The 25,377-nt window shown below is 39.5% G+C and overlaps 1 protein-coding gene, 1 long non-coding RNA gene and 1 pseudogene across 2 annotated transcripts; 1 reads left to right on the forward strand and 2 right to left on the reverse strand.

The window, feature by feature from the left end:
* Positions 1-444: 444 nt before the first annotated feature.
* LOC144063081 (uncharacterized) lies at positions 445-4,039 on the reverse strand (annotated as a pseudogene).
* A 6,536-nt stretch (positions 4,040-10,575) lies between these two features.
* LOC144062888 (uncharacterized) lies at positions 10,576-14,611 on the reverse strand. The gene is made up of 2 exons (XR_013296469.1): positions 14,197-14,611; positions 10,576-11,858 (listed from the first exon to the last, which is right to left on the reverse strand). It is a non-coding gene; the product is annotated as an uncharacterized LOC144062888 (long non-coding RNA).
* A 2,791-nt stretch (positions 14,612-17,402) lies between these two features.
* Positions 17,403-23,468, forward strand: LOC144062091 (fetuin-B). The gene is made up of 7 exons (XM_077583029.1): positions 17,403-17,700; positions 18,614-18,724; positions 19,569-19,656; positions 19,938-20,104; positions 20,295-20,402; positions 21,283-21,369; positions 22,743-23,468. Exons 1-7 carry the CDS (start codon positions 17,467-17,469, stop codon positions 23,226-23,228), a joined length of 1,281 nt encoding a protein of 426 aa, XP_077439155.1. The 5' UTR covers positions 17,403-17,466; the 3' UTR covers positions 23,229-23,468.
* The last annotated feature ends 1,909 nt before the right edge of the window (positions 23,469-25,377 follow it).

Below are 25,377 nucleotides of genomic sequence, written 5' to 3' on the forward strand. Positions count from 1 at the left end.
CCGCGCGTGGCAACTCGTACGCCGACGGAGCCGCTAGCTTAACATCAGCCTCTTTGTTCTCAAAATCACTTAACACCGCCATCCGGGCAACTTTCACAGAGCTACTCAACGCTAACATTCTAGCATAAACCATCATCTGATCCACTTTCTTTAAGTTCTGTCTGACTCTTCTCCCATTCGAAGACAAAATAGACGTTTCTTTTACCTGCTTATCCAGCGCTCGCCGTTTCTTCACACAAGCAAGTTCAACCGATTTCATCAACGAAATCAGACACACCGTAGATTGCAGCGACGGCATCCATCCTTTTTCCGAACACACGCGCATCCAATCATTCATTAAAATTTTCAACTGCCGTCTCCGCTTCGCGGGCAAAACTCTGAAGGAATTGTATGATTACTATTTTAAGTGTAATCTTTGCGTGTTCAAAATCATTGTATCCGAGATCTGATGAACAAGGTTCCTTGCAAGGATTTATTTAAAAGCTTCCAAAGACACCGTTAAGACACCACATCTGAATGCAACGTGATGACCCCAAGAGTGTGACAATTTACAGAACATCGACACATTTATACCAAAAAAGCTAAAAGGTTCCTCCTCCTGTCTCATGATTGAACAAAGGGCAGACATGTCATCTCCTAGATTGAACAAAGGTGTAAGGTTGATGGTAAACAGACATCTTTATACAGTTCCCCTTCTTGATTGGGGGAACAGAAGTAATCAAAATCTGACCCCAGACCTTCAGTCCCTAAATGACAAGAGACTCTGACACATCATGCACATTGCCCCTCTAACAGCATTTGAGGGTACAAAGATCAAATAAAGTTCACAAAATCACCATCCCACTGTATTCTTTTAAACACTCATGATTATATCACATTGATATGCCTATAAGTAAATTCAAAAACAGTAAAACATCAAATTGAAAATGTTAAATGTCTTCAGTCCTACCATTGAACTTCTATAAGTTCAAAAACCGGACATTTAATCCCACAATAGTCTAGAGAGAAAGTCCAGCGTGAATCTTGATCGTCGCAAAAATGAAGCAATGTTTATGTGTGGAGTTCAGAAAATAAGAATAGCAGGTGAAAGAGAGAGAGAAAGATAGATGGGCTTAGCAGTCAAAATTCAGTTTGATTCATTAAAAAATTCGGTGGAAGGGGCATAATAAATGTGAGGCATAACACTATGTGATGTGGTTAAGTGTCACGACGCAATAGCAGATGTGTCTGTCCCTCGAAGCCATCTCCTGGTGAAGGTCTTGTTGAATGAAAAGTGCGTTCGACAGTTGGTCAAAATTTTTTTAAAAAGAGGCGTTTGTCAGCCTTTTTCCGAACCCTGGCTCACTGTCAGAGATCGCAGGAAAGGTCACGGGACTTCATTCCCAGTGTGACTCTTTCCTTGTGCATTGATGAAAAGGGGCATGTGATTCAAATCACCATTGAGTGATTTCCCCCTTTCACCAGCAGATTGACACTTGATCAGCTTTTCCAGGCGAATCAACTGTGCCCATCTTTGCCCATGGAAAAGGCACTCCAATGAATCTTCTTTCAGCGACCTCCTTCAGCTTCTTCTCAGTCCTCCTGACCAGCCGGGATGCTTGTTGACGCTCCTTTGACTCAATGTCGAGCTGCTCCTCCATTTGAGCGATTTTGGCCTCCAGGGAGGCGATGGTGGACTTGTACTTTGACTTGATGGTGCTTTCAAGCTCCTGCAGCTTCAGCTTCAGCTCCTTGTTTTGGCGATCCAGCTGGGAACGAGCGCCCTCCAGTCGCTGGACGCTGCTGTGCTCGGCGCCAAGCTCCGTGGTCAGCTGCTCCATCTGCAGTGTGGTTCTCTTCAGACGCTCGTTGATCATCTCGGTGTTGAGTAGCTCCTCCTCCAAATCTTCCTCCAACTGGGCTATGCGAGCCTCCAGCCTCCTCTTCTCTTCAGTCAGCAGAGCATTTTTAGCATTGCCGTTGTTAATCTCATCCTGCTCGTCTCTCTCTGCCTGCGTTTGTCTTTTGAGTCTCTCGGCTGTGGCAAGATCCTCCTGGTAGTGCAGGGCATCTGCCTCCAAGGCCTCCAGCTCACGGGCTAGCGTTAGCGCCCGCGTGTCCTTCTCCCTGGCGTCTGCTTCGGCCCGGTCGCGCTCCTCGGCATACTGGCTGGAGATGGTCTTCTCCTCAGCCAGCATCTGGTCAAACTTCTTCTGTTTCCTGTCCAGGTTGGAAACCACCTGCCTCAGGTTGTCCTGGTCCACCATGAGGTCATCCAGCTCCCGCTGCAAACGGGTTTTGGTCTTATCCAATTTGTCGTAAGCGGCCGTCCTCTCTTCCAGCTGCTGCTGCAACGAGTCGGCGTCACGTTGGACGCGTTTGCGAGCCTCCTCCGCGCTCTCCAGGTTGGCCGTCTCCTGATCCAACTTCTTCTTCATGTCGGCCAGCTGTGCCTGAAACGTAGCAGACCTGCTTCTCCACGTTTCTCTTGCCCTCCTCCTCTTCATCCAGCATCTCGCGCAGGTTGTTCTGCTCATCCTCCTGCTGCCGCAAGCGAGTGGAGATGTTGAGCTTCTGACGAGTCTCCTCTTGGAGCAGTTCCTGTGCATCCTGAAGCTGAGACTCCACTGAAGAGAGGTCTTTGCTGAATTTGATGTTTTTGCCCTCGGCTTCAGCCAGAAGGCTGTTGACATTGTCCAGCTCAGACTGCATTTTGGCCATCTTGTCCGCCATCTCCTGCCTCTGCCGTTCGCTGTCTCCAAATTTGTCCTGAAGCTCCTGAACTTGGGACTCTGCTTTCTTGCGACGGTGCTCTGAATCGGATTTGCCTTGCGTCAGGGTCTTGAGCTCGATTTGCACCTCGTTCCATTCACTCTCTAGGGCCTGTTTTGATTTCTCCACAGACATCTTGTTCCGCTTGGCCTGCTCCAGCTGTTCATTAAGCTCGTCAAAGGCCTGGTTGTGTTTCTGTCTCATGTCGGCCATCAGCTGCTCGTGGGCCTTGGCCTCGTCCTCCACAATCTTCTTGAGATCGGCAACCTCCGTCTCACGCTTGCTCCTCAGCTCCTGCTGTGTTCTCTGGCGTGGTGGGAGCGCTTCAATCATCACGAGCGTTGCAGCCTTTATCTGTACGCTCAGCGAAGAGTTCAGAATATGGACCGGAAGTTTATGCAAATCAAACCAGCCGGAGTCTTGATCAACAATGTCGTCCATTATATGTAGTAATTAGTCGTTTTTAATATTTATAAAGTCAGTGACGTCTCACTTATGATACTACGATATAACAGATCAAAAATATTCTCATTAATCCCCCCAAAAATATTATTATTATATATATTTTTTTTTCTCAACAAATAAAATAAAACAATCTGCGCGACTTTAATAAATATATCCAGGATCTTCACGGACTTACTTCTCACACAGCAGTAATTCCTATATTTGCCGTGGAAATTCAATATCATATGCCTTTTAAACGGCGGAGCGCTCCTTTCAGCTAAACAAAATTATCCAAAAACAATAAATATCGCGATCTCTCGATTTCTTAGCAATAGCATTTATAAATAATAAAAGCTATGCGTCAACCTGTATCCCTGAAAATAAATACTGCTTTAAGACGATCACAAAGCAGTCTCTTGGCTCCTTCGCAGCGAAAAGTTGTCTCCAACTCTACATGTACTTAACAATTGCCTCAGAAATGCAGGGACTTACAATCTCTAAGATTTCTTCAGAACGAGACTGCCGTGTGTTTTCTGTAATTTTTAATAAAACGCCTGCTTCAGCCCGTTTGCAACAATCCGGCTTAATTGTGCACCATCATCGTAACGTTACGTACCTCATCTGCGCATGTGTCTACCAGCTGAACAAATCTATTCAAGAATCTAACGGTTTCTTAACAGCGGCGTAAGTCCGCTGCGTCTACCTGTGCCTCTTAGTACCAAATTTATAACAGCGGCGTACGTACGCTGTGTCCATTTATACTTTTTAATATCAAATTTATTCAAGAATCTTTCGACTTCTTAGCAGCGGCGCAACCCGCTGCGTCTGCCTGTGTTTCCCTTTCAGCGAGATAACCAACGTAACGACACTTCCGTAAACAATGCTGTCGTCACCACGTACGTGTACAGTTCGAACACCGTAGTAAAATCCGAAATCAGGGACTTCGTGTCCAACACAACGACTTCAAATTTTACTAACACCTTTTCACACAGATCTCATCACAATGTAATTTTTCAAGACGAATACCAGCTGCAGCGACTCGAAACAGACACAATTCCTCAAACGTGGATAAATGTCCACTCACCGTAATTAATTAGGCGCCTGGAATTGCATCCGTCCGTGAACGCCACAGCTCGCAACGTCGCTCGTCGGGTTCACCAAAATGAAGGAATTGTATGATTACTATTTTAAGTGTAATCTTTGCGTGTTCAAAATCATTGTATCCGAGATCTGATGAACAAGGTTCCTTGCAAGGATTTATTTAAAAGCTTCCAAAGACACCGTTAAGACACCACATCTGAATGCAACGTGATGACCCCAAGAGTGTGACAATTTACAGAACATCGACACATTTATACCAAAAAAGCTAAAAGGTTCCTCCTCCTGTCTCATGATTGAACAAAGGGCAGACATGTCATCTCCTAGATTGAACAAAGGTGTAAGGTTGATGGTAAACAGACATCTTTATACAGTTCCCCTTCTTGATTGGGGGAACAGAAGTAATCAAAATCTGACCCCAGACCTTCAGTCCCTAAATGACAAGAGACTCTGACACATCATGCACATTGCCCCTCTAACAGCATTTGAGGGTACAAAGATCAAATAAAGTTCACAAAATCACCATCCCACTGTATTCTTTTAAACACTCATGATTATATCACATTGATATGCCTATAAGTAAATTCAAAAACAGTAAAACATCAAATTGAAAATGTTAAATGTCTTCAACTCCTAAAGCGACCTCGGAAGCGTTTGAAACTTGTGTAACCAACAACATGTTCCGAGTATGAACCGGAAGAACATCCAGGTCAAACCACTCGGTGTCACGGTCAAAAATGTCCTCCATAATGTATATTAATTATATTCAAGTCGTATCTAATAATTATTAAATCAGTGACGTCTCACTTATGGTACCACAATTCAACAGATCAAATTTATTCAGCAGCGTTCCACATCACTCCTCCAAAAAATAAAATAACCACAGACGAACACAAATATCGCCAAAGTGCGCGGATCTCACAGAATACAATACACCGTGGCTTCGTCGAATAATAAGTTATATCTAGATCTATCGATTTCTTCGCGAAGCGGCTAAACAAAACAAAAATAACAAACAACAAAAACAAACATAGCCGTCCACTTCAACCTGTCCTTTATGCTGTCTCACTCACAGCAGCGCCGAATCCAACGTGACGGTACTTCCGTAAACAAGACCGTCACCACGTACGTATAGTTCAAATGTCGTAGGAAAATCCAAAATCAAGGACTTCGCGTCCCTTTGTAACCAAAAAACGACTTTAAACTCCACTAATACTTGTTCACTCAGATCTCATATACAATTTAGCCAATTCAGAAGACGAACACCAGCTGTAGCGATCCCAAACAGACAGAATTTTTCTATGTGGATAAATGTCTCCACTTACCGTTCAATTAATATGGCGCCAGAAATTCCATCCGTCCATAAACGCCATAGCTGGAACAAGTCAAAGAATCTTCGGGGTCACCACTTTGTAAGGATTACATGGATTTTGTAATCTATTGCGTTGTTCAAATAAATTATAAATGAGATCGATGAAGAAGTTTCTTGCAAGTTTTTTATTTTAAAAGCTTTCAAAGACACACAGGAACCTCCTCACTGAAAAAAGGTGATCGCTGCCCAGAGTGTGTGTCGGGATGACAATCTTGTAGCATCTTTATACAACAGTTCTTAGATTCAGCCCGCCTATGCTCTCCTTTGAACCTCTACAAAAAACAGTACTTCCTGACCAGAGTCTTTGATGTAGAGAGATTCTGGTTCCTATACGTTTTTATGACAGGACGAGCTGAGGAGCAGAGCGCTTGGCACCTCAACCTTTCCTGATAAACAGAAACCTTTTGGCCCCCTTCTGTTGTTCCGGGAACAGAGAGGAGACTTCAAACAAAGATGAGATCAAAAGCAATCCTTATCACATCCTTTCCTAAACATCTGGTGACTGAGTTAACATATGTTCATCTACTCTACACATATATAATTAAATTGAAACAGTTAAAATATAAATTGAAACTGTTAAATGTAAATTGAAACAGTTAAATGTCAACAGTTCAAATCGTAAAAATTGCTGCATGTTGGTTTTCGTACCTCGTTTGACCTCTTTCGGAATTTGCTCTGTGCAATGGAGGCCATTCTGGCATGCCGAGTGGTGTTTCCTTGTAACTGACAATTTGGTGGTTGAAAGTCAACTGGCTGCTGGGAGTATGTCTAATTATTGGCACATGTAGGCTAACGCGATTTGAATGAATTTGATCGGGGCACTGGCAGACAGATTCTGAGCCCCATAGACCTGTGATGGATGTCATTGTATATTGTATATTTCCTTGTGAAAAATGACAACAGCATGCATCGATCCATCTGAATCATTGTAGAAATCATTCATTGAACACATATTCATTTTAATTATATTTTCATAATCAACCCCACTGGCTGTGGCAGAGCTATGAGGTGACAGGGGGATCACACACGGACACGAACGATAGTTCTCCAAGTGGTCACTTTACAGATCTGTGAACTCCGTGGCCAACTTAATGTACATCATCATCCATCGAGGTCTGCTTTCTTCTCTTGCCATGTCAACGACTGCACCTCATGCACACTGACATTAAAGTTAGGGTCTAATGGATTTCCTTAAAAAATAAAGGCTGGATGCATTCAAATGAAATCCATCTTCTGTTAATGTGTGGTGGCTATTTTGGCCTTGACCACCATTCCCCCATTTCTGTATTTTGGCCTTCTATGATATTTTGGACTGTCCAGGACGATTATGGGTCCACTTTGATTAGTGGCGAATCAAGTAGGCTGTGTTTACACCCAAAACTGTGCAAAATAAGTTTTTTACTGCGCCAAGATGCATGCATCTGTGAAAACTCAAAAACTCAGTTAAGCCTGCCCAACGCACAGATTTAGGCCGCGCCTGGCACGCCTAGCGCGAAACTTGCACTGACAATTAAAATAGAACCAAGGTACAAAAGTGAATGTGCCTGTATGTGACCTGCAACTGACAGATGACCATTCCAGGATGCATGATGCATTTCGCCTCTAGTCCAACACATGCAAACACATGATTCCTAATGAGAACAATCGAAAGAAAATGAATGGATGGTGTAACGAGAAGTTTTGTTTTTAGTAAAACCAAGACAGGACTATGAAAATGTCTACAGTACAGTGGCAAGTCATTTCAAAGTATTTTACATGTTGAGTGTTTTATTCTCACTGAGAGGGAGAATTGTGTTAGATATTTTCCCACATGAATAGTGAGATTGTAAGCATCATTCCCTCATGACAGCTCAGAAGGCTTTAAGCATGCATGTTGAAGGCATAATAACCTAAGACCTGTGAATCTGAATTTGTGGGATCCAAACGTGTCCCAGAACACCAAAACAAAACAATGTAAGAATGTGTTTTGGATCAAAGTCAAGAAATACTTTTCTACTTTGTGTGTGCGTGTATGTCTGTGAAGATGTGTGTGTGTGCACATCCGTGTAGATGTGCATTTGTGTGTGTGTGAGAGAGAGAGAGAGAGAGAGAGAGAGAGAGAGAGAGAGAGAGAGAGAGAGAGAGAGAGAATACACAGCTGCCGTTTCAAAGCCTTATGTGCAAGCATAGGGACTGACTAAAAGGTGTCCACAGTGGGAGGTGTCCACAGAGTTCAGGGACATTGTTTGCACCTAATTATGCATAAAGCAACATAATGACCGAAGCTCATTATACTGTAATGCTGTACATTATGCTCTGATGGTCTACACTTGTCGTCGCACTTTAATAGTCAAAACGTCATTGTCTTTAATCCCAAATAAGCATTTATTTCACATTTCACAATTCCAAATGTTTTAATTTGACTCAGTTTGACACTCTCTTAACCCTGACCTTGGTATCCAAATAATTCCCTTAGTGTAGATTTTATCTTGAGGGTCAAACTTTTATTTTTTTAATTATTATTATTACTATTATACTCATTTGAATCCCCCAAGCGGAAATTCAAATTCACACTCTACTGTACATTTTTGTGTTGCACACCACACACGACCACACACTTGCAATAAGATACAGGACATATGTCAGGGGCACGTCAACAGCACACAAGTATCTCTCCAATAAGTAGTTGCCAAACTTACGCTTGCCTACAGCAGTATTTAAACCATGTCCCTTGGCTTTGATGAGCCACTGCTATCGCCTCTGCTATCCCCATTTCCGCAAATTTAAAATTAGAGAAATATTAAATTAGAGAAATATTAAAAGTATTAACAATTTCATTCTGAAAAACAAATGTTAGTAAACTATTTTTTGTAATATTTAGCATATTTCTGCTATCCCCGCGACCCTTGTGAAGACAAGCGGTTAAGAAAATGGATGGATGGATTAATTTCTGCTATGACACCAATTTCCCTCTGCATTTTCCTGTTTTTCCTCTTTTACACATATTTGTGTTGTGTGGGTGTGTTTATGTTCTTCCCTTGCGTATCTGTTTCCTGTTTTCTTTTGTGGCTATTAACAGTTAATCAACTTTACAATGTCAAAAAGTGATATGAAAGGGATAGGTCACAAAAAGACAAAATGTATCCTTTTTTGTGTCAATTTCTTTGACAGTTTTCTTTGTATCAATATCTCTGGCTCCATTCCTTCTCAAATTTCACTTCCTGTTTACCCACACGTGATCAAACATCTATTCTGACAACATACTGCTTTCCAAGCAAACATTTATGAAATGCCAGCCCGAGGCTGGTCTTCTCTTTGCTTTTGACTTCAATCCAGTCTTTAAAAAATACGTACAGTTACTGAACCCCGAAAGTATGTTTTCCCCAAAGACTTTACTTGCAATGCATATAAACCTACAAACATACCATTGAAAGCATGTTGGTTGAGTTTATTAATGCAGTAAACGCACTCGCTTTGACAGATGGACAAATGACGTTCGTGATAATGTAAATGAGGTGGAACTTGAACTTGAAATAGGAAAATAATGAGTTGATGGAAAGGAGAACCCTGTGTGATGAAGGTATTTGAGGGGGGTGCACATTCCGCCAACATTACCATCTTGACCTAGAAATGCTGCAACCCAGTGCAAGGACCGAGATGACTGGTAGCACATATGGGCTGTAACAATAATTTTTATTCATTTAATTTCATTTGTTCATTTATTTCAAGCAGCAATCAACATCAACAAGACATAAATTTTCCTAAAACAATACTCACCTAAACTTTGTGAGTTCATGAATAATGTATCTGTTCAATTGTAAAGCATCTTTGAGTGTCTAGAAAAGCGCTATATAAATCAGATGCATTATTATTATTATTATTATTATTATTATTATTATTATAACTAACATTGCATCAAAAGCTCATACCAGCAATGGTAATAAAAACTAACAATACCAGCTTGAGTAAGAGACAAACCAGAAACAAAACAAAAGCACAACCAGCACATATCAATAATACTAAGACACAAGTATACAATCTTAATAGATGATATGCCCACAATGATAAAAAAAAAAAAAAAAAGCAGCAAGCACACACAATAAGATGGAATATTGATGTAAGTTTAAGACGCACTCTTCAAATACTGAAACCAAACCATATGTTTATACAACAGTTTGAATCTGTGAATGTTTTGGGCATTGCTTGTGCTGTAATGATTGTTTTGTTGCCGCCATGGATTTGGTACATCTATTTCACTATTGAAAATAATTTATAGGTAGGGCCTGCATCTGTCATGGGACCTAATAATCATCATCAGTTTTTACTCCCGAGTACATATTTGTACATTATTCTTCTGTCCTCAACTCTCCGTTTAACTATTATGATTTTTTTTTTGACTGACTTTCACCTGATCCCTACTCACTATCTCTATTCTGAATGTTAGAACGACTGTTGCCAACATTTTTAATACCACAAACGGTCTCAGGATCGATGAGTCTGCGACATTGTTACTCTTGGGAGCATAAGATAAAGCGGTTGAGTTTGTGTATACACATCCGGATGTGTTTAAATTCACAAAATTTAAAGGCTGAGACATCTATAATTAAAAATAAAAATGACTCATAACGAAGCTCAGAAGCAAGAAGAATAACTCAGAATAAATAATTTATTTGTAGCCACACAAGCACATTTTAAAATGACTTACCTACTATATTTAGCGTTAAATCATTTTGTGGAATAATTACTTTGAGTTCCATTTTAGGAGTCTGTGTGTGAGCAAGTAGTTTTATGCCTTTCAGGACTAAGAATGTGGCAGGATATTAATAGCAGTTTCAAATGATTGCATTTTAACATTCCACTGTTGCATTGCACCTTTAGGATGAGGGTCTTATGCATTCATGGAAAAGAATCAGACAAGTCGAACCCTGGAGTGAGGGTGAAAAAAGTACACATTTATTCACAGCTGCCTGTGCACACGTGTGATGCAGGTCCTATTTTCTTGTTTTTGTCATTTTTTGTCTTTCTAGGGGCTTCTCTCGCTGCAGGAGGTTTTCACACTTCTTCTACTGGCTGTGAGCAACAATCAGACAGAGAGTTAAGGAGTGCCAAGCAAAGAAACATTCTCTGACGAACATAGATACAAACTGTGTAGGAGTGGTAGTGAGATCTGAATTTAGATTTTACCCAAAACAGTAGTCTTCATTCTAACAACAAACTACAATGTATCCAACTGCAGACAAGAAAATGTTATTTTTATAAACAATGAAAACAGTTGGGTCGAAAGTAACCCAATTATAGATGTTTTTAAAATGGACCGATCCATTTTATGGGTCAATATGACCCAACTTTCTGGGTTGTTTTATACAAAATGACCTAATTTAAGTAAAGGATCTGACCAATATTTATGAGTTGTTTTACACTAAAAGACCAATTTCTTGACTCAAAGTTGGGTCAAATTGACCCAAATATAGGATCGGTCCATTTTTTTACCGATAGCTGGGTTATTTTTGACCCAACTGTTTTTACAGTGTAATATTTGGCTTTTAGCAGTTTTCTGTCAGCTCCTTTCTATACCAAGTAGTATTGTTCAATTTATTTAGCCATAGTATGTATTTTTGTAAGAGGGTCCTATAAACAAAACAAAAAAAACACATTATTGACATCATTTCACTTTTCAGTGCATCTTAATTTGAGGTTGAAGTGCATGGCCAGGAGGAATCTGAGGAAATTGGCAAGATATCAGGAACTTGAGGTCAACAGGCTCAAATCATGTTCAGAAGCAGGACTCAGGTGATGGCTGCAGGTTAGGAGCAGCACCCTCGCGGACGTGCTGCATGCCAGGAACCAGTGACAAGTACAGAAGCTCAGGAAAAAGAGCAAAATAATGACTGCTACAGCTCAAAGCCTCATACCTGGGGGGGAAATTACTGTGATAGCTTAGGATCCTTTTGACAAGGGTGGCAGCCTGACTGCTGGAAGAGGTGCCTAGCACAGCCAAAGCCACTCATCCATATATTGTGTCTTAATGCACCTCCAGCTGCATGGACAGGATAGAAGCAGAGGACTACAACATCTGCAGGAAACAGCAAAGTAGTCCATCTGATGATGTGCTTAGGCAGGGTGAAGCGTGCACCTTGTGCACCACTGCAAAATGGGTTCTCGGGCTGCCAGAGCCCGAGAGGCACACTTGGCCTGCCTGGAGACAGAGACGGAGCTGGAACAGAAATGTAATTGGAGGGGAACATAAATACTGGTTTGACACATTGCATGCTTTCAACAACCCTTTAGTCTGTTGATGCGCTTAATTGCATATGTAGATGTGTAGCATGCTAGTAGCATTCAGATCAAGCTACAGTCACAATAATTTTAGTCACCATATAGCTTGATCCGGAAAATAATATGATAAGATATAACAGAAACGTATTCAAATCTTGGAGACAAAGAGCAGTAGGGTTTATTACATATTAAACTAAACTTAAAAATCGACTGCACCACCAACATTGGAGGAGAAGGATTGTAAGAGAAAGTAAATTCAGATTAATAGTTAAAAAACTGAATTAGCTAAGTAGAAAAAAATGTAGATGCACACATTCTTTCTCATTTCCTAACTCATACATACACATTCATGCACACACATACACATGCTGAGCATCCTCTGTGCACCAGGCTTTCCCTCCAGGGTTAGTTAGTGGTGCTTTTAAGTGCCGACATCAAAGAGGCCTGTATGGATGTATAAATGGACTGTGAGGCCGAAAAAAGTTTCACTTGACATGAGTTTGAGGCCCTCAGTTAGACAAGGTCATGCATTAATTTAGTGACTTTTTCTTAACAATCTCTCTCTCTCTCTCTCTGTTTTACAAATATACAAATTAATACAAACATATACACGATTATGTGCACATTAGCACAGTCAATATGTAGCCAAGTAATTTACTTTTGTGTGTGTAGTTTTTAGTGTTGGTGAAGGAGGGCAAATAGGTGATGCATCATAAGAGCTGTGGTTTGAAGAGCCTCACATGGTACTTCAATCACACTTTGATTAAGCCAGTAGGAGTACTATGTGTCATCATTGTAGCTCTTACCTTCTGTGATGCATTCTGACATGACAGAGGCTATTTTACTCTCTTTTTGATAGCTAAAAGAGACGCAATGTACCAACAGCTTCATTTACTGTGTCTGCTCTACTCAACTTTATTTATAGTGCACAAACAACCATACATACAGTAGCTGCTTACTAGTAGTTATAAGTGCTCTACAGCTACATCACATTTGTGCCTTTGAACCAGTCCTGGCAAACTTCTCACTCTCATCAATGTTTATTAGTTGCCTGATTTTACATGCAAGCCTTTCACTGATGATGATGCTTCATGTATGACAGCTCTATGAATGTAAAATGTTGTATGTTAGTCATTGGCATAGGGTGGGTTGCCAGAGTTCACTGCTAACTCGTCTTGAGTCTGGTCCAGTGTAATATTCAATCTTTATGAGCATTCACTATTTTAGGGACACGGTATTTCTCCTGCAATGTGAAAATGAACCAAATAAGTCAGAGTTGGCATGTTTAAAAAATAGTATTACATTGTTTTGTAGCATTACTTGTCACTCTATCATTCTATACATATATACAGTATAACACCGTATTTTAAGCACCTCGACTTGCACACTTTGTCTCTATGGATCCAGACCCGCCCACCAAATTTGATCCTTGATGGGATTTTTTATTTTATTCTGTAAAATCCAAAAAGTATTTTTTCAGAAAACTTATGATTGAATGTAAGAATTGGCGATCCATCAATTAAAAAAAAAGACACTGTGCTCTAAATTAGGAGTCCCAAAAATGCTTGACAAACAAACAAATTGGTTTTACATAGATGTATTTGTCATGGTCTGTGTTTTGGTTTGTTTTATTGGTCATGTTTTCCTAGTGTGTCTCCCTGGTTTTGGTCAGTCCTTGTGGGATCATTGTCGCTGTCACACCCATGCCATGCCATGCCATGCCATGCCATGTCATCATCATTTCCTTGCTTCGCAGTGTTCCTGTTTGGTTTTTGCCTTGACTTGTGTTTTTGGATATTGTTGACTTTGTTATTTTTGCCAAGTACCTTGTTTGTCTTTTTCTTAATTAAATCCCCTTTTTTACTGCATCCTTGCCTGGCTGCTTTTGCTCCCTGCATTTGGGTCCTCCACCAAATTCTAGCCTTTCTGACAGTATTTTGACTTACTAGCAAAGCAAGATATGAAAGCCAATGATTAAATACCCAACTCCCCATCACACCAGTATGATAGCGGGAGCCATGCATTTGTTTTCTTCAGTGAGCCATTCACAGCTTGGGTACTTAAAAAAAAAAAACTCAAAATGTTTGTCTTTTAATTAAGTCAGTGTGAGAATACAAAGTCAACCACATTTGAAAGGCAATGCTCACATTGTAGGGTTACTGCATGCTAAGTTATGTTAAGGGTGAGCCAATTAGCTACAAGACACCAGATTTGGTTTAGATGTTACTGAAAAGGAAATATGTGTCAAGACACTAGCACAAGAAACATTTTCTTACTGTCTGTTCTCCTTGAGACACGGTGTATTTTCATAGCAAGGTGGAAATCAGCCCAACATGTATCAAGTACTGAAAATCTATACTGATTGTCATGTTTTGGTTCTGTCATGTTTTGGTTTTGGTTCTGTCATGTTCAGTTTCTGCTTTCCTTGTGTGTTTTCCTTGTCTTGTTGATTGTGACCCTGCCCTTCCTTGTGTTGTCCAATCAGTGCCCTCAGCCACTTGTGTCTGGTCCAGGTGTGTCTTGTTGCGTCATTAGTGTTGGTGTATTTAGTCTGCTGTCTCTCCTCTGTCTGTGTTGGTGCATTGTGGTATGTACGTTTGTCCTCATGTCATGCTGCCTGTTTTCTGTTCCCTCCCAAGTTCTAGTTCAAGTTCAAGTTTTGTTGCTGTCTGTTTTTTTGTTCCCTCTTTTGTTCAAGTTCAAGTTCTTGCTTTGTTTTATGTTTTTGAACTTTGGAAACCTTTTTGTTAATAGAAATTAAATTCCTTTTTTTTTTGGACTACACCCCTGCCTCCTTGCTCTGCCTTCCCGCATCTGGGTCCTAAAGCCCCCCGTTTTGACACTGATAAACATGGCCCGCATAATTAACAAATGTACTGTATATGGAACTCATCTCTTCTCATTTCTCATATAAACTGTGAACAGCAGGGGCCCAAGCGGCTCCATTGTATCTAGAGCAGGGCATCACTTCAGCATATCATCTCTCCATAAAGCAGAGCGGGCAAGTTCTCTGTGCTCACATCAAAGAAGGTTTGTCTTACTCGGTTGGGTCTGACATTGTGCTGGTAGAGCAAGTCCTTGGAGCAACCTCACTCGTTCTTATCTTCCCCTGCAGACTCTTACTGCTGCAACATAACTAGCGACTGAAAACACTAGTGCATGAAAGTGTAGCGGGCTCAAAATGTGCACAATCAAAACACACGCGCACACAAACACGCGCGCACACACACACATTCTGCCTCTAGCCCAAAGTCAGCTAGGAGAGGCTCCAGCAGACCCCCGACCCTGATTAATGAAGATAAGCAGCATAGTGAATGTATGTATGGGTGTTATCATATCTATGTATGGGTTGCTGGACTGGAATAATAAACCTGACATCAGTGACTCATTAACCCAGATTTGCTTGGTGAATGTATGGCCTCATGAACAGATTAGACAAACACTGACCTCTTTTGGTAGAATAGACGTATTGCATTCTGAAAAAGAACTACAGTGGGTGATATAACTATCAAAATATCGAAACATAATTAGGGCTATGTCTTGGTGTCTTTGGAGAAGTAGTGGTCCAGCCAGCCTAGAAACCAAAAAGCAACGACAAATGTTCCTGTGATGACACCCTCTTTCCAAGAAAAATGAAGCTGATTTTGATTATTTTTACATAGCCTAAGTGAAAACATATGAAAACTTTCCACACTAATCACACCTGCCTAAATTATGAATATTTTGTTCATTTCATGTGCAGTTTCAAAAACAACAGCTCAGTAGTGCCCCCACTAAGGTTTTAACGAAGCTGCCGTTTGTAGCCCAAGACTTACAAAAAAAAGTATCTTGTATGCTAAATCTAATAGGGAGTTTGCCATTTGGAATTTTCTTTCAAATTTGGCCCGACATTTGACGCTTTAAATAAGTCACATATTAAAGAACACCTCCTAGAGATTTTATCTTGTCTTGAAACTGTGGGTGTTTCATCTAAAAATGTTCAAGTTGAAAAGTAAATAAAGCTTTTTATATCTTTGAATGCTGTTGCCGTGGCGATAAGATGTTTGCCATGAAAAAATATTCAGATTTTGATGATCACACATCAATCAAGTCTGGGCAGAAAAACCAAAAAATCGGATGTTAAATGTGTCCTGTGCCATTTTAAAAATGTCTAATTCCAATGTGCCAGTAGCCCAAACGTGCAAGTACCTACTCGCAGCTCTAGCTTATTTGTCTTCTTTTTTTTTTTAGAGCTGTCAAACAAATACATTTTTTAAATCAGATGAATCACATCTTAGAATTTGTATTAATCACGATTAATCAATTTTTTTCCCCTGCCAAATTTAAAGAGCACCTGTTATGTGTTAATTTTTGACATTTAACTAATTTAAAATATATATATCCAGTGCACACGCTCATCCTCCTCTTTTTCTAATCAGTTAATCACTTGCATAATTTAAAAATGTAAATAAAAAGACCCCAATAGTTTTTACATGAACAAATATTCTGAATGTCATATGCAAACATTTATCATATGTTTTACTTTAAGGCATGTAGTTATGTTTATTGCTCAAACAAAATCAGTGCTACATTTAACGTAACTATCCGCTGTCATTTTAATAAGGGTAACCTGCGGTCAAGATTAATAGTGTGATTAATCTGTGTTAATTCATGATTAATGCAGTAATTTTAGTGATTAATTAATTAGTCAACACATTAATTTTGACAGCACTACTTTTTTTTTTTTAATTGAAAACAATGTTTTACTGATTGTGCGTATCTTTTTATTGTCACAGTTCATTCATTCATTGTTCATTTATTTTAGGCACCAATCAAAATCAACAATTCATCAATTTCTCCAAACAATACTCAACTAAATCTAGCCTGAAAAGGAGTGGGAGGAAAAAAAACGTATTAAATCCTAACCCCAATCTCATTAATATAAAAATTTAAAAACAAATTTAGCTGCTTTGCTGCAAGCTTGCAGTAACCAACAGCGGTTTCCATGAATAGTGAAAAACAGGTGTGTCTACAAACAGAACAAAAACAATGTGTTAATTAACTAACATTACATCAAAAGCTCATACCAGCAATGGTAATGAAAAGTAACAATACCAGCTTGGGTGAGAGACAAACCAGAAACAAAAGACACAAGTATACCAACAATGGTGATAGATGTTGTCCTTGCAATGATAAAAAAGCAGCAAGCATACACTATCACAATAAGATGGAATATTGATGTAAGTTTAAGACACACTCTTCAAATACTGAAACCAAACAATATGTTTGTACAACAGTTTGAATCTGTGGATGTTTTGGCATTGCTTGTGTTGTACCTCTAAGCTGTTCCAAAGTTTGACATCATGCACAGACACACAACAGTCAGTGTTCATTCACAAATATCAGCTCTTTTCCATCAAATAAACTTTGTCCTGGGCTTGATTTCAACATCCCTCCCTATTTTGGTTCCAAAAGTCAACACGCAACCCAGACTAAGCACAAACACAGGGGAACAAACTTCACTTTCACCTGAGCTTCGTCTTGCTGCTGCAGTAGGATCCTCTGCTATGATGCATAAATCCACTTGCATGTTACTGCAGTTAGCTCTGCTTTTAATTCAGATGCTGTGTCTGAATGGTGAGGGGTTATCTCTGGTGCCCACCAAACTTGCTCCAGTTCCCTGCAATGACAAACCTGTGGAGAAGCTGTCTCGTCTGGCTCTCACTTACATCAATGAGGATCGTGCGGAAGGTTATAAGTTTGCCCTCAATCGCATCGCCAATGTCCACCTACACGCTCAGGTGAGTGCGGACAAATGTTTGAAAAGAAAACTTGCCTGAAGCTCATTTTAAGGATGTTTCAGTGGGTGTTTTTTTTTTTTTTTTAACAATTACTTTGTTTGGTGTCAGATATCTTTAGGAAAATGTATATACTGTAAACATAGATTTCAAAAAATAAAAATCAGAAATACAATATGGTAATGCACAAGATGCTCTTGAAAAGAATTGAATGCCAACATACTGTAGATGAAAAGTGCACTGTCATGCTAGTTAATCAATCATAGTATAGCATGCAGTAGCTCCCCCACTTACAACAGCAAAAGGAATGGAGTAATCTGCTTCATTGTTGAGGAAGTTTCAGAAGAAGCTATGACATCATTGACGCATCATTGTTTTTCTGTCAAAGATCTTGCAAAAAAAATCCCCAGATGTTTTGGCACATATGTATTAATTCCAAGCTAAACCGTAGCTCACCCATATTTTGTTCAATTTGATCAGGCTTGAATTTGTTGCAAGGACACTAATTGCCTCTCAACATTCACACAATGATTATCTGTTATTTTCATGTTGCTCTGATGAAACTAGAAGACATCACCTTTCTTGCCTTATTACAGTCGCGCACATCCATTCAGTAGTGGAAATTACACACATGCTACATAAACAAAATTCGGTATATTATACAGATTTTTTAAAATAATTTAACTATATTTTAACAATTTTAATAATTTTAATAATTTTAATAATTTTAATAATTTTAATAATTTTAATAATTTTAATAATTTTATTTTAATTAGTAATTGTGCAAACCTTGATTACATAAATGCTGAATGATGATTACAGAAGACTTATACAGTGCTGCCATTCTGCCAATCAGCCTGTGTAATGTTTGCATGTCCTCTCTTCCCTTTCCTTGTGTTTATCTTGTGCATGTCAGGGCCCAGCAGGCAATGTGTATTACCTGGACCTGGATGTCCTGGAAACCAAGTGTCACATAGGGAGTCCGAAACCATGGAAACGCTGTGATGTCAGGCCATTCATGGAAACAGTAAGAGACACACACATACTGTACAAATAAACTGTGCACTTTGACTAGCCTTATGAGCACCCGAGAGGTAAATATTATTCACAGGCTGCAAAATTAAGATCAATTTTGCAATCTAATGAGATCTACAAGAAGAGTTGACAGCAAATCTTTATTTTAACTCTTTCACTGCCAGACGTTTTCAGAAACGGGATGTCGCCAGTGCCAGCCGATTTAAGCATTTTGACTGATCTTTGAAGGTCCACAGAAAATGTTGTGTTTGGACTATGGAAACACACAAATGAAACCAAATGAAAGATTGAATTCTCATGTTTGTTTCTACCTTATTCCGTTCTTCAGTAATCAACAATAGAAAATGGTTAGTTTCGCCGAACTGCTCTGTTTTGAAACAAAAAGCGGAGAAAAAGAGCTTTTTGTGAAACGATGTTATTTCATGCACTCTAGTGAATTGTACACTTCTTTTTGTCCATGAATGATGCCACAAACACCTAAATAGTGCTTTACTTCAGTAATACACCACCACCAACAATGAAAAAGTGTTTTCAGATTGCAAAATACGTTTAAATTTCCATTCAACAGTGTAACAATTTGACAAAACAATTTCGCAAACTATTTACAAATGTGTGCAACTGTGGTACTATTTACAATTATGTGGATGTTTCAAATACAGTTTGGCAGTGAAAGAGTTAAAATCCAATGGCCATTAACTATAACACAATAGTTATAATATAAGGAACTACTCATACAGCGTTTTGGTTAGACATGAGTAGATTATATAAATGTGCATCAAGTGCCCAGTCTAATTCTTAAAATAACTTGTCAATTCTCTTCCCTTTTTCATTTTCAGCAAATTTCTGGTAACTGCAACACCACCATCCTTCACACATCGGAAGGTTACTCCTACTTGTACAGTTACGACTGCACACTTGTGCCAGGTACTGTAAACATATTCATCAATAAGTTGTTTCCGACCAAGATTCAGTCAGATTCCGATATTGTGCTGCAGATTCTCAATTGCAACGAGTCTGTATGACTAAACATTTTAAGTGTTGATAACATACAGAATCCAAACTTATGTCCATTTGTAGTAAATAATAAAAATATTTTTCCCTGAGTACTTCAGCTATATGCGACATGTTTGCAGCAATACATGTTCAAATAAAATAAAATAAATTTAAAATTTGATTAGTAACTAATTACGCTGTTTTTCATGCAGACCCTGCGGAGAAGCTGCAACAGACATGTCCAACTTGCCCCATCCTACTTCCTGTTGACAGTCAACAAGCTGTGCTGGCTGTTCAGGTCGCGCTGCTTTCCTATAAGAGGCAGTCCACTCTGGGCGCAGGCCTTGGAGTGAAGCGGATCACCAGAGCTGCGGAACAAGTGGGTAATTTATGCACTTTTTTGTTTGTGAGAGACAAATCTATATATATTCTTTCTATATAAGATTATTATATCTACTATTTTGCAGCACACCCTCAGTCCTGCAACACTTTCTCTGTCTGTTAAAATGCCCCCCCACACACACACACATCTACACACATTTTCTCACTGAATGAATTCTGTATTTCAGACTGTGCCAGTGAAAGCTAGATTTGTGGAATATACAGTCCAAGAGTGTCCAGAGGGAGTGACAGAAAAAGGCACCTGCCAGCAATTGACACCCGCTTCAGACACTGAGGTTTGCAACGAGTGAATTTCTACTTCTGCTCCAAAAGCAGGCCCACAAATATATATATTTTTTAAAACACACACACATTTGTACAAATAAACTCTATACCATTAATAGATGTCTCGTACCCTAAGCAGCAAAGTAAATAACACCCTTGACCACTATATGCGGAAATACATCCTTGCCACTTAATGTAAGTAGAAGTATTGCAAGTATTCAGTGGCTGAGCTACTTAGGGGCCAATGGTGGCCATGGTCACTATTGGCCACCTCCATGTCCAGGGGAAGATTTTGACAAGCGGGATTCTGTGCACATATTTAAATAGTTCCACCTTACTACTGTTTTCTATTATGCTTAAAGCTGCAATATGGAACTTTTTCCCAAAAAAATAACTTTACAGTAACCTTTTTATTTGACCATTTATGACTGAAATGCCTTCTAATTAGTAGATTAACACCTTAGCTGTTCACAATGGGTACTCTTGCAAGCCTTTGGCCAATAGTTTTCAGACTGGAATCAGGTTAGAATTTCCCGCGCCCTGTCTGCGGATGTGGCGTAATGTGTGTGGTGTGTATGTGAAAAACGGTATGTGCAGTTTCATTTTTCGTCAGCAGGTGGCAGTAGCAATTCGAAATAAGATAAGATAAGATAAGATCCAATGAAATATTCTACGTTCAGTAGCTTTAAGCAATCGTTAAAAAACAAAAAAACTGTAATTTGTCACCCCTTGGTGAGTCATTGTGACGCAATGGCCACCCCGCTGAAAAAATTCTAGCTCTACCATGTATTATTTTTAAAAAGAAGCCCTATTATGAATTTTGCCCTCAACGACAGCATTTTAGTGTCTACAATCTGTTATTCTGAAGCTAATGTTATGCTTTGCCCATAGACTGCAGGCTTTTGCACAGCATCTGTACATGGAGACCTGCATGCCCATCCAGATGTTCAAGTGTCATGCGAGATATTCAAAACACAGGTACAGAAGCAGACATTTTTCAACGCATTCTAAAGGGAATCAGATTGAGTTTGTCTGCGTGCATGCATGCGTGCGTGCGTGCGTCCGTGCTTGCGTGTCGTGTGCGTGCGTGCTGTGCTAGTTGTGCTGAACTAGAATTGCTTAACTCATTTGCTCCCAAAAACGTATAAATATGTTCTATTTTTAATATTACCATGCTCCCAAAGATGTATTTATACACGTTTTGTTTTTTATGCTATAGGCTTTGATGCAGCCTCTGAACTGAAGAGAATGGTTGAAGCAATGCTAGTTATTTAGAGAAAAAAAAAACAGCCAGCAGGTGGCAGCAGAGTAAAAGAGATCAACCAGGGCCATGTTGCAAAAAGCTCTTTCCCTCCACTGTTTTAAACAGAATGTGAAGAATGATGAAACGTATATTATATTCTAATGCTAATTGCTGCAAAACGAAAACAAACTTTTTTCCTGATGATTTTGTTAGGTGCCATGGTTTTATACCAATAGAACACAATATTCCACGGGCCTTGCAAAATCAGTCAAAATCCAATAAAACAGCCGGGAGCGAAGGGGGTTGCTTCAGTGAAAATGTCTGGGAGTGAATGAGTTAACTTGGCATTCCATATCATGCAGTTAGGACACTGACTCCCATCACTCAGCTCAACTCCTTATTTATAGAGCACTTTAAAACAACTACTGAGGTTTTCTTAAGATGGAACCCAGGTGCAGGAGACACTATGAAAACAGCAGAAACCCCCGAATGGAACCCTGTGGAACATCATACGTCCTGTTATACATGTGAATTCATGTTACACATATTTATCCAACCACTTTATTTTTTCGCTCTAGAGTTAGTATTAAGTGATTACATTAATAAAGAAATCACACGGGTGCCGGGAGTCAGGTGTGTGTCTTGACCTCCACCGAACCCTTGAGACTGACTCGCTGAAATCCTTGGATTTGCTCGAACCCAGGTTAAGAACCACTGCTCTAGGTACTTCTTTACGTACAGTACACTGGACCTCCACATACTCGGTTCAATTGGAACCTAGAAAGCCACTACTGGATACAACTTGTGGCAATGCAGTTTCAGAATCAGATCAAGATTGTAATTTAATTTTATTTTAATACAGTATACTCCACTCAATTTCTTGTGCTCTTTCTTGGTGCTGGATCTCCTATAACTATGCATGCAGGTGTTGCTGAGTGTAATTGAATTGTGTATATTTCATTGTTGATTAAAGATTGAATAGTTTTCCATTACACTGTAAAGTACTAAAACTAATTCACCTGTACATGTGAAGCAATACTGCAATACCATATGACATAGCAAGTTTACAAATATCAGTGTGACGTGAGCTGGTCTTTCCCTTCCTCAGAATGTGGATGTCCTTCGCCCACTGAAGCCACAAGGTCACGACCTTCCCTTACAGCCTGACATCCCGACACGGCCTCCATTCTTCTATCCAGGAAAAAAGCAGCAACCTGCTCATTCTGACCCCACACCAGTCCCTGATCCCCAACCTTCACCATCTGACCCCACGCAAATGACCCCTGGTCCGGTGGACCCTTCATTTAATCCCCCAATCATCCTCTCCTCATCTTCCAGTGAGTCTGATGAAGATCTTTTAGATCGGCAGCCATCATTAAATGGTTCATTTGACTCATCATCCTCAGAAGAGGTAGGAAGCATTCCGGCTTTACGCCCACCATTGGACTTTCACTATAAGAGGCACGACCGCAAGAAACGGCAGGCCTTGCCGGAAAGTTTGCCATCCCACAAACCAACATTCCTGTCTGATTTCCCAAGTGGACCATCGCCTTTCCGTTCCTGCCCTGGTCCTGCACGATACACCACAGTTTAAAAGGCCATTTGTTTGTGTGCTGTGCATTTGGGTGAGGATGGCTGACAGAGTAAATGCTCTGCTCTGTGACATCACCTATCCGCGCAAACAGCTTGTACTAATAAGAGGGCTAATTTCAATGGACAAATAAACTTACTCACAGTGGGTGCTTAAAGCTAGACATCATGTATTAAAAATCAATTTAAATGTATGGAGAATTTGAAGTACTTGAGATATTAAAGTTTGGATTTGAGTGCAAAATTCATTCAAATTACTGCTGTATAAAAAGGTACATAGTGTATATTTAGTAAAAAAAGAAAAAGAAAAAACAAAGTGCAGCATATCTTACTACTTATAAAGGTGTGACCAGGAATATATAAATCTATTTAGTGTGACATGCCGCACACGTTTTTTTTTATTCTTTATGAATATAAACCACCTTACTCAAAAAAGCTTTACATCACGTCCAGTGAGGTTCAAGTGTTGTAGCAGTAGCCCCTTTTGTGATGCTCCTCTGTCTGAAAGGTACTGACAGGCCAGGGAACGGGGTGTTGGCATTGACTCACATATTTTCTAGTTCCCAAAGTAGTAAGAGAAGCCAGGGTCACCTGTGTAAAAGGGAAAACTCGATCCTTTATACTGAAAGCAATTGTTCATTGCAGACACTGGTGTCGAAAAATAAAATATGTCATTATCTGTTTGGAGGAAGTTGTGTCTGCAGTGTAAGCACACACACCAAGAGGACGTCCCACTTCAGTGAGTGTCTGAAGGCACAAGATGATAAAAGCCGGTTCGACTCTTATGTCTCTGATGTCACAGTTTTGTGTAAAGTGTTCGAAAAGGGTAACCGCTAGTGTCAAAGGGCATTATGTAAATTAACTATCAGTCTTTGGTCACATTGTTACAGCAGAAACCTTGCCAGAAACGAAAGACCATAAAATCTCAATTCCACATGTATTCATTTAATTCTTGATTACTCTTTTGGACTTCCATAGCATGAGGCAATAAGGAAAATGCTAAGGGTGGCCTCCGGGGGGCACTTTCGATCTAAATATGTTACTGTATTAATTAGCCAATATTTTAGATCTTAAAATGAAAAAACTAATAGATTGAAATGTAAAAAGCAATACCCAATATGTATTGCTACAAATATCTCATAACTACCAACACTCGGTCTTCCAATAGATTGGGAGGCCACCAAATGTATTGATCTCTGAAAATTTATTGATGTGACCCTAGAGAACACTGTGGACATGTCATAACGACCTACTGTAAGAATTGAAGAGGTTTACTAAAAATATATATAGTTTTGTGTTTTTCTAGCTGTCACGGAGTAGATGTTGTCGAAAGTAAACCAGCTCAAATGGTATTTGCATTGACCTAAAGTCTGCATTTATTACAGTATTTGTGTATTTACATATATGACCAACTAGCATATTTGTTGGAATTCTCATTTTTGTTTTTAATAGTAAATCAAAATCCTTTTCCTTTTACTTTTATATATGATACATTTTATTAGTTTAAGTTTATAAAGCCTAGTTGTTAATTGTGTTACAGTTAAAACATGTTTTAAATATGTTAATTGTTTCAGAAATCTGTGTAGCCCTAGTTAAGCCTTACCAGCATTTTATTTTATGTTCTGAATATAAATCACTTTATATGCATAGAGAATGAGGGCGCACAGTGCAGCCGGAATATTTATTTATTTATTTGTTTGTTTGTTTATTTATTTATTTATTTATTTATTTGCTAGTTTTTACATTCTGTTTTACACTGCTGCGATTTGGCAAATCTACAAACAATCACATTAATTGCCGAAAAATGTCATTTACTCCCAATGATTTCCAAATTTTTCTAGTCTTTCACCTGGAAATTTTCCAGAGCTGAACATTTCCGCTCACATTATGTAATGTACTGAATTTCTAGTTCCACGGAGTGGCTGTTAGTTTGCACTTAGTGTGTTGCAGGGGGCGGCAGAAGGCTAAACGTTTTTACATTGACGTCTCACGCAGACATTTAGCCAGGGGTTTAGTTTAGTCATTGTAGACATTTGGCATATTTTATGAAGGCCTTAACACGACTTGTATTTCTATGTAATTTAATTTTTCGTAACCCGTCATCATTAAATCATGATAGCTTGGACATTTCCGATGGTCCGTGAACGCAGCGA

Source organism: Vanacampus margaritifer, chromosome 13, assembly GCF_051991255.1.
Source record: "Vanacampus margaritifer isolate UIUO_Vmar chromosome 13, RoL_Vmar_1.0, whole genome shotgun sequence".
NCBI lineage: Eukaryota > Metazoa > Chordata > Actinopteri > Syngnathiformes > Syngnathidae > Vanacampus > Vanacampus margaritifer.